The sequence below is a fragment of the Nematolebias whitei genome, chromosome 14, assembly GCF_014905685.2.
Source record: "Nematolebias whitei isolate Nwh7 chromosome 14, NemWhi1, whole genome shotgun sequence".
NCBI lineage: Eukaryota > Metazoa > Chordata > Actinopteri > Cyprinodontiformes > Rivulidae > Nematolebias > Nematolebias whitei.
In genome coordinates this window covers 14,032,464-14,042,419 of record NC_056511.1, presented here as the reverse complement: position 1 = coordinate 14,042,419, position 9,956 = coordinate 14,032,464, and the positions used below count along the sequence as shown (strand labels likewise).

At 41.5% G+C, this 9,956-nt stretch overlaps 1 protein-coding gene across 1 annotated transcript; it reads left to right on the top strand.

Moving 5' to 3' along the window:
* Nucleotides 1–5,820: 5,820 nt before the first annotated feature.
* Nucleotides 5,821–9,413, top strand: spry4 (sprouty homolog 4 (Drosophila)). Its single transcript, XM_037687300.1, has 2 exons — nucleotides 5,821–6,057; nucleotides 7,656–9,413. Exon 2 carries the CDS (start codon nucleotides 7,707–7,709, stop codon nucleotides 8,838–8,840), a length of 1,134 nt encoding a protein of 377 aa, XP_037543228.1. The 5' UTR covers nucleotides 5,821–6,057; nucleotides 7,656–7,706; the 3' UTR covers nucleotides 8,841–9,413.
* The last annotated feature ends 543 nt before the right edge of the window (nucleotides 9,414–9,956 follow it).

Here is a 9,956-nt window from a genome sequence, read left to right as displayed (position 1 = left end):
CAATTTGTTGTGAAATGCAGGACAAAGCCACTCACAGGAAGAACTACCGGTGCTTAGGTCATAATAAAGGAAATGGTTGTTGTTGTAAAAGTGAGCTTTTTTAAACATTTTGTATTTTAAGTTTTTTTTATGTAGCTTTAACTGTTTTATTTCTGTGCATATTTTAAACTATTGTTAGTCAATGTGTAAATTGCAATTGTTTGTATTGTTTTACTTACAGTTTAAACTAAATTATCCTCAAGGTGAGAAAAACCCTAACTGTAAAGTTTTATATCGTGTATGTTTTTAATTTCAATTCATTACACTACAAATATTTTTGCCCTAATGGTTTTCCTCATGTTTTATTTATTTATTTATTTTCAGTAAAGACCATTGTGGGCCCACAGGCACAATGACCTGGTGTGAATTAAATTTTGAAAGCATTAAAAATAAATTAAACTCCAGCTGTGGCACCACCAGCGTCCCACACAGCTGTTAATTGGTGAGAAATGTGGATTGTGACATTTCTGAATGATGGCTTATCCGCAACAGAAATATTTGATGCAACTTTGCTGTAAAATGATTGTTGTAATTTATAAGTGTGCACAAACGCATGAATACACACACAGACTATACTTCTTTAAAGTTATTTGCGAAATATAAGGCACGTAAACACCAATTAGTCCATGAAAAACCACATTCACAACTGAGACCTAATAGTGAATCTAACTAACTACATGTACATTTTCAAATAAGTGAATAAAAAGTTCAGCTAGACTCTTTATAGGAATAAAACACTAATTTAAACACTGTCATTTTTTTTGCATCGTACAAACAATGACGCCTGTGTGTTTGGTCAATGAAATGGAAGAAACCTTTTTTAATGGGAAATGCATCAAACCGCTCTGGAGCCAGATGGGGCTGTCCGTTATAATCCCAGACTCACAGCAGTAGCCAGCAGATGTGGCTCAGTGAAAAAAAAAAAAAAAACAGAGAGGGAGGGAGGACCCTGGAGTAAAGAACTGGGCCTTCCCTTCCATGCATGTATGCCTGGATGATCACACCGTTGAGAAATCCACAATTCAACAAGCACTTCATGTCGGTCGTGCCTGCAAGCCACGCAGCTGCAGAGAGACATCTGAAAGAATCCACAGTGTGTGTGTTTGAGCATCTCCGCACATCTGTGTGTGTTCAGAGACAGGAAGACAGGGGGAGACAGAAATTCATGAAAAGGTCATTTAGGGTCCAGGATTTTTAACAAAAGCTTGAATTCTCTTATAAAACACTTAAGTTACCTTCCTTCATTACTAACATGTATTTTCAAACAAGATCATAGTTTATATTGTCATACTGATTTCATACAGGGTTGTTGTTCTACTAGAAAGAAGAGATTTAGTTCAGTTACTGGGGGTTAAAGTTTTACTAACAAGACCCAGGGTGGTTGCAACACCAAGTGAATGAAAAACCCACGCTGTTAGAGTCTGCATGTCCCAAATAAGGAGCTTATATGTGAAGTGCAAAAAAATAAGACATGGGTTAAGACAAATAGGTTCTTCAGACAAAAATTGCCTTTTTTTCCTTCTACATGTTTTTAGTAGCTCTGAGGTGCAAAAACAACTTTAGAGAAATTGAATTTTCTGCGGAAATGCAGTGTGAATGCTTAATGCAAAATAACTTGTTGAGAAACAGCTGAAATTAATGAAAAAAACATGCTGAAATGTAGCTGAAATAGAACAACCCCCTACTTTAGCAGAAGAAAGCAGAAAGAACATGTATTTGCTGAAATAGGTTTAAAAAAGCAGAAATTAGCACAAAAGTTAGGAAATTAGCTCAAAAAAATGCTGAAATTAGAAAAAAATGATTTTAAAGTAGCTGAAAGGCAGAAAGGAGCTTAAATTATCAGAAGGAATGAGAAAGACCTGAAATGAGCTTAAACAAACTGGAATTAGTTGAAAAGCTGAAATTAGCTGAAAGGGGCATAACAAGCTGAATTTAGCAGAAATAAGTTAATTAGGCTGTTAGGCTGAAAATAGCAGAAATAACTTGAGTTTGTCTAAAAACAGTCAAAATTAGCTAAAAAAACATGCTAAAAGGAAGCTGAACAGCTAGAACAAGATTAAATTGCAGAAGAAAGCAGAAAGAACACGTTTGCTGAAAATAGAAATTAGCACAAAAAGGTGGAAATTATCTGGAACAAAAGCTGAAATGAGCAAAAAACAGCTGAAAAGTAGCTACAAAGGCTGAAAGAAGCTGAACTTACCAGAAGGAAGTGGAGAGAGCACAGTTTAGCTGAATTAGGCTGAAAAAAGTTAAATGAGCGCAACAAATGTGGAATTAGCTGAAAAAGCTCAAATTAGCACAAAACAGCTAAATAGTAGCTGAAATGTCAGAAAAAGCTTAAACTAGCAGAAATAAGCTGAAAGGTGCATAAGAAGCTGAAATTAGCAGAAGGAAGTTAGAAGAAGCACAAAAATGTCCTAGCACCCTTCTCCTGAAAGAGCTGAATGTTTTGACATATGATCTGTTGAAATAGCTTCAAACTTGGGGGACGAGAATCTCGCCAATAATGTACGGAAGAAAAATGGGTCACGTTATTGTGAATGTTTCATAATCATTCACACAATTAAAGGCCTTGCATTGCTTGAATTTATGCATAACATCAGCTCTTCATGCCAGAGGTTCAAACTTGTGTTGATGGGATGGAGCACAGTCTTTGTGTAACTCATATTACACTTGTTAACGACTCTCAGCTAACACCACACCACGCTTTAGCTTAGAATCTATAAAATAACTGAATCAGCCATTTTTGTGTTGGATAATGTGGATTAAATGTGGCACCATATTAAACTGGATTGATTCCAAGAGTTTTTATTTGTAGATATACATTCAGTGATTATGTTGTGTTCCATTTAGTGTCATTCAGCTACAACAATCCCTAATTTTAGGTCAGTGATCTTGAATCAGGTTGGCTGCAAAAGCAAATCAGTTGTAGATGTTCAAGTACATGTATAAGATTTTTTTACATGCATCAGGTTCAGTAAAATCTGTTTTGTGGTTTGTGAGATATTTTGGTCACAGTCAGTCACAATTTAATGTCTGCTTAAATAAATTTAGTCTAAAACTTGTTTTCTCTTATTGTTCTTTTTTCTGAAGTCTTATTTTGTGATCCACAGTTTGTATTTGTCGCTATGTTTTACGAAAAACAAATCACCGCATTGTCAGGAAATAGCACTTTTAATCATAACAGGTTAGTAAATTAATAAAGAATTTGTGGCCAATTGGAGAACAAATTGTTTTAGGACTTAATAACAAAAAAGGTGGTTAGTTTAGAATAAGTTTTAAATGGGTCAGTTTTACTGCAGACATTTTGTCCAAATTTAAACAAAAGGAAACATAAAGTTGTCTCGTCTAAACTCTTTTCAATAAAATGTAACGTTTCGTTCTGACTGCTGGCATCGACTTTCAGATGCTTTAACTGCAACATGTCAGTCCATCCAAACACAAACTCAAATTAAAAAACTAATATATATATATATATATATTTTTTTTTTTTTCCTGGTTTCTTTGCAGGCATTGTTTCAAAACAATAATCCCAATTTGGAGGTGTAGTGGTTGCCATGGTGATGCGTGCAAAAGGATAATGGGGCAACTGTTAACCTTTGACTGGTTAAAAGCCCCAAGCTGAGTGAGTGAGGGGGAGGGGGGGTTCATGGTAGACACACACACACAGACACACGCACACACACACACACACAATGAGAGAAAGGAAATTCACACTCATTTCCTCCGTGTGGTTTCGGTACAAATCAACAACATCCTGTCCTTTTGTGAATCCTGCCTGCCCTCATGCTGGTTTCAGAGTAGGCGTTATAACCCCCACCCCCCACCACACTTACACACCCACACACACACACACACACACACACACACACACACACACACACACACACACTTTTTTTTTTTTTTTACATTACCTTGTAAACTGTATTCATACCTCATTGTCGGAGAGGAAGGAAAGACAAGATAAGTCAGGTCCACAAGGTGAGCGGCCATTTTTATTATTGAGCCTGATCCAGCTCAGCCATCACGTGACCTCGGGCATCTTCACGTCCTCACCAAGACTTCTTTAATTAAAACGAACCTTAACCTTCAAGGGTCCTCTCTTTTTGTGTTTATTCAGCTGTTTTGAGTCTGGGTCCCCATTTGGTCTTTGTGAAAAATGTCCAGAGAATCAACATCAAACTTTCAAATATGAACAAATTCATCATTAAACACCTTGAATTCCTTGATGAAGTGCGTATCACCTGTCACCTTTATTGACTGACTTTTTATTTAAGATGGCCGCTGCATCGTCATTGTCATCTTCATCTTGTTGAGAATGACTCTACATAACAGTTCCTGTGATTTTGAGGAAAGTGTAGAAATGTATGTGCTTGCAAATATATATCTGCAGTAGCTGCCTCTTTGAATTGGTTTGTCTCCTACTGATGTGCATTCAATGATCAGTTTCTTAAAGTGTCATCTAATAGTTTATGAGATATTTTGCTAACAGGCAGACAGTGCTGGCTGTAACAAATAGTGACAACATTTGAAGTAAAGATGTTGAGCAATGAATAAAGTATGTGCTGATGATGATTCTCAGCTGCCGTACCCAATTTCAAACTGTAATGTTTGTTGAGTTATAGTCATTTTTGCAAAAGCTGACATGGATTAACTGCAACGGCCATCTTGAACTGAGGTGACTCCAAATTTGAATCATTTATAGAGGTACATTTATTGGATGCTCTCTGCGGATTTCATAAAAATCAGTGCAGTGGTTCATGAGATATTTTGCTAACAGACAGGTGTTGACTATTACAATTACTGGCAATGTTTAAAGCAAAGATGTTAAGCAATGGAGAGTGCTCAAGTGCTCAGAATATGTGTTGAGAGGGCGACTCTTCACTACTACACAAGATTTAATCTCAATATCCATTCAACTGACAGAGTTACAGCTATTGTTTGTGTTTTGTTAGTTCAGTTGCTGCAGGCGACCATCTTGAATTTGGTTGCCTCAAAAATTGATGTGGCTAATGTTCATACTGACTGTTTTGTGCAAGATCCAATTAAATCCACCCCGTGGTCTGTGAACGTTTTTAGCTAACGGACGATAGAAACAGAACTCACTCGATCAGCTGCTGTTTATAGTATGTGTTAGAGATGAGTCTCGGCTACTACCACACCAAATATGAGCTGAATATATTTTAAATTGGCTAAGTTATATAGCTATATGTGTTGACTAATATTGCGGACATCTTGAATGGGAATGACCAAAAAGAGTTGTACATGTTCTAATGATCAAGTTCAAAGAGCTCCATTCAAATATGCCTACTGCGTCATTTTGCTAACACGACAGACAAATGAAGACTCGTGTAAAAACACTGTTTCCTGACCTTGATAAAAAATAAATAAATAAATAAAATAAAAATCATGTAGGATTTATAGGAATTTTTCAGCAGCCACATGAGGCGAATCGAGCCTGTGAGTAGAAAAAGCCCACTCCTTTTCAAACACTCAAAACGCCTGTTTCCCATTCATAAAAAATAAAAAAAAGAATCACGGCACAGCGCATGCGCAATGCGATTCGGTGTCCTCCCCATTCATAAAAACGTATCCTCCGCATTTACTCAGCCCTCCCCGGTCAGCTCTTCCCTCCCATTCAGAAAAAAACAGCAGAAGACAAAAAAAAAAAAAAAAAAGAGGAAGAAGAAGAAGAAGCGGAGGCATCTGCGCAGCGCCGTCCCCCTTCCTCTCCTCCCACCCTCCCATTCATAAAAACGCTCTTCCCTCCCCCTCGGTGGTTGCAACATCAAATCCACTGCTCCGCGTCCTCAACCGCAGTCGCCTATAATGCACCAGCGAGAGGAGGAGGAGAAGAAGAAGAAGAGCTGGAGGTCCAACTCTGCTTTCATCTAAAGCTCAGTAACATTTGGATTTGTCTTTCCGCCTCTGGAGCTTCTCGCTGGAATATTACAGCCGCGCGCGCGCGCCAAACGTACGTGCGCAACGGGGAGATGAGAATTGCATCCTGAAACCACAGTAAGTCTCCTCTGCTTTTTTTTTTTTTTTTTTATTATTATTATTTGACATGCTTAGAAGTCGTGCGCGCAAACCCGCACGTTTCAACCATTTCCTCCTCGACCCGCTGAGACAAGCACGCTCCTGCGCGAGCTCGACTGAAGCCAAATCGTGGGTTTGAGACGCAAAGAAATGGAGCGGTGTCGTCGCGAGCAGCTCGCACGCACTTCTCCATCCGCCGCGTCGCGATTCCCGTGACGTCTCCTCCAGATCCTGTCAAATCGATGAGCAGCGGAGCTGATTCGGTTTCGATTCCGTCCCGAACTGAGCAGCACCATAGTCCAAAGTGTGTGTGTACGCGCGTGTCCTTCCTTCCTGCTTGCCTCACGCTCCACTTTACTTGTTTAACATATAAAAGAATGGATTTTATTTACTCTAATCGGATTGTTTTGGATTATTACGCGCAAGAAGCGCCCCCGCAGCTGTGCGTCCCGTGGCACGCGGTGTTCCGCTTCCTCCAAAACCCTCCACCTATTTTTGTTCCACCTATGCAAACCTTCTATTTGAGTATGTCGAGCGGCTGTCTCCGGTTCCTATGACTCAGTCCATTCACTTACCGGAGGGACGCGCGCGCGCACAAATTTGCGCACGCTTAGTTCCGGCTCCAAGCTCATAATGGTCTAGATTTTGACGATCACAGGCGCTCTTGTCCGTGCCAGCAATTTCGCAACAGGTTTCTCAACTAGGCTTGTTTTTCTCTCCTCCAGATTGTGTGTGTGTGTGTGTGTGTGTGTGTGTGTGAGGGGGGGTGGGGTGGGGGTGAGTGGGGGGGAATACCAGGAGCAAAGTGTGTATTTTCGATTTAAATGAGTCTTAAACAGATTTCATCATTATTTGCTTTGCATGCTGGAAGTTTATTTTTTTCTCCTCGTCTGTGGGGGTCTACCTGCTGTCGAGCACTCATTGAAGAAATACATGCGCGCGATTTCATTGAGCACAATAACTGGAGCGCACTGATTCCTGCCTGAGAGCAGCCATTCACAAACAGCTGCGGTTCACAAAATCGGGCCCCATTCACAAATTCAAGGCCTCTGATTCAGATTTGTGTTCGCTTGTAGGTGGTGAGTTGCACGACAGAAAGTTTAACTTGTTCAGCAGTGCTGCATGACCCAATTCCCTTTGCCTCTTGTCTTCATTGACTCTTTTCACCCGGCCTTCCCTCTGCCTTGTTTTGCATCTTGGAAGTGTTTTTGCATGCAAGCCCTGCTCCGTGGTGCTCCCTGCTCTTTAGACGGGGGAGGCGATGAGTTTTTCTGTTGTTCTAATGTTCAAATAGAATGAAGCAGGTTCAGACTGAACACCCCTCTGCTGCTGCTTAGTCTTGAAATCCCTGCAGTTTGAAGCTTTAAAGTAATTGCAAAACTTTAGCTTGGACAACTAGGATTTGTTGCGTTGAAAGATTTGAAAGTTGTCGTGGGTGGTAAAAAACAATATCTATATATTTTTCACTTGAAATATGCAGAGTTGAACTATGATCTCAGTTTTCGAGGGTGAAGGTTGTTTTTGTACAGAGAAAATGCAGCGAGTCATAATAATTATGTCTGTTTCTATTTTTACAGTTTTGCTAAATGCCACTTTAGAGTGAGGACGTGCGAGGCACCAGCCAACACATGGAGTCCAGGGTTCCCCACCACATACCCGGAGTGTCCTCCTCCATCATATCCCAACCCCTGCTGGACAGTCGAGTGCCCTACGGTCGTCTTCAACATCCGGTCACAATCTACCCCATAGACCAGATAAAGTCTTCGCACGTGGAGAACGATTACATCGACAGCCCGGCTGTTGTTGCTCAGCAGCCTCTGAGCCAGAAGTCTTCAAACCGAAGGATCACCTGGCTGGGTCAAAATCAGGAGGTGTTCCTCGGGGCAAACCACAACCATCACCACAATCATCAACATCAGCCCCAGCAGCAGGGCAGGTGTGAGCCTCATGCTCACCAGGACACCACCACCCACCCTTGGATTTCCTTCAGCGGAAGGCCCAGCTCCATAAGCAGCAGCAGCAGCACGTCGTCTGATCAGAGGCTGCTGGACCACGCTGCGCCCGTGCCAACAGTGGACCACCACCATCACCAGGGCCCCATCAATGCAATCACTACCCGAACTCCTGGGTGCCTCTCTTCCTCCGGATCTAAAGTCCTCACTACTTCTTCCTCTGCTTCTTCCTGCTCCTCTTCCTCAAAATCACTAGACCTCAAGTCTGCAAAGATTGCTGCTGGAGGGGTGTGCTCCAGCGGGGGTCAGCAAGGGTTGGCGTTGATCCCTTCCTCCCCAACTGAGAAGAAGCACATGTTTCTCTGTGAGCGCTGCGGGAAGTGTCGATGCACGGAGTGTACACTCCCCCGAACCTTACCCTCTTGCTGGGTCTGTAACCAGGAGTGCCTGTGCTCTGCACAGAGCCTGGTGGACACGGCCACCTGCATGTGCCTGGTCAAAGGGATCTTCTACCACTGCGCCGAAGACGAGGACGACGAAGGTTCCTGCGCTGACAAGCCCTGCTCGTGTTCCCAGGCTAACTGCTGTGCACGCTGGTCCTTCATGGCCGCCCTCTCCATGGTCCTACCATGCCTCATCTGCTATCTACCAGCCGTGGGTCTGGCCAAACTAGGACAGAAATGTTATGACAATGTTAGCAGGCCCGGCTGCCGCTGCAAGAACTTACAGGGTGGCATTAGTGTCCCTGTTAGTAAAACTGCGGGTGTTGAAGCAAAAGTTGGGACAGAGAAGAAGCAGCAGGGGTCATGATAGTAGACCAAACTGTATGGCTGTGGCCTAGCTAGAATGTGGAGAGGACCACACAGTGCTTACTCACTCTCAATGGACTGGACAATCCAACACCAACCCATTAAACTAGCCCATTAATCTGCTGGAAGATGATTTACGTAAAACAACGGTACTTATATGGCTTCTTGACATATGTTTAATAGTGTGGATGATCAAAATGGGTCAGCTGACAGAGGAAGCTAGTAGGAATAGCTAACGGGCCCTCTGAGATGTGTTTAATTATATTTTTATGTTTGGTAAGAGTGACAAGGAGAAGAGACTAGAATTGTGGGACTTTTTTTTTTTGTGATTTGCAAACATGGCTGAAGGCACAAAGTCAATGTACCTCTCTGCTGCTCATTGCTTTTCCAAGTAATTTTGAATCACTAACTAACCAGAAACTGGTTGATAATACTAACTTCACAATCATTGGTGGAGATTTGAAAAAAAAAAAAGGTATTTAATCCCACCCATCTCCCCAAAAGCACAGCGCGGTGTCAAGCAAGAATATAACTACCGGTAGTTAATGAGAAAATACTGTGGCTTTATGATAGACAGTGATGATTATCATCTTCTAATGTTGCCAGTTTTTCCTCTAAAAGATGCTAGCTTGCTAATATTTTATCTCATAACGGAGCTGTTAGGCAGTAAAACAACAGTAATCTCCCCGTAATTTTCACTCTGTGTCATGCGTAAGCAGTTGTGCTGCAAAGTGAAAGATAATCACTATGCAGTGCTTTTTCTATTTTTGGGTGGTAAGGCTGCTTAGACATTCTGAAATACTTTGAATGCTGTTCACCAATCACGTCAGATGTAATGCATGTCACAATCTGCATGCTCTAGTATAATGGTAACCCCACCGTGCTAGAAGTGGATTTGTAGTAGAGAAATGTGTTAAAACAAAAAAAGAAAAAGAAAAAGTACACCCAACCTTCTCAGGGATTGTTACGTTTATCTTCTCTACAACTCGGCTCGCCGCATGTTGATTTCTACACTGCCTAAGAGCCTGGTCTTCTTCCTCTTTGCACAGAAAAGCAAAGAAACGTTTAGGGGCAAAAGAAAACAAGGCAATCATTAATAATTTAAAATGAGAAAGAC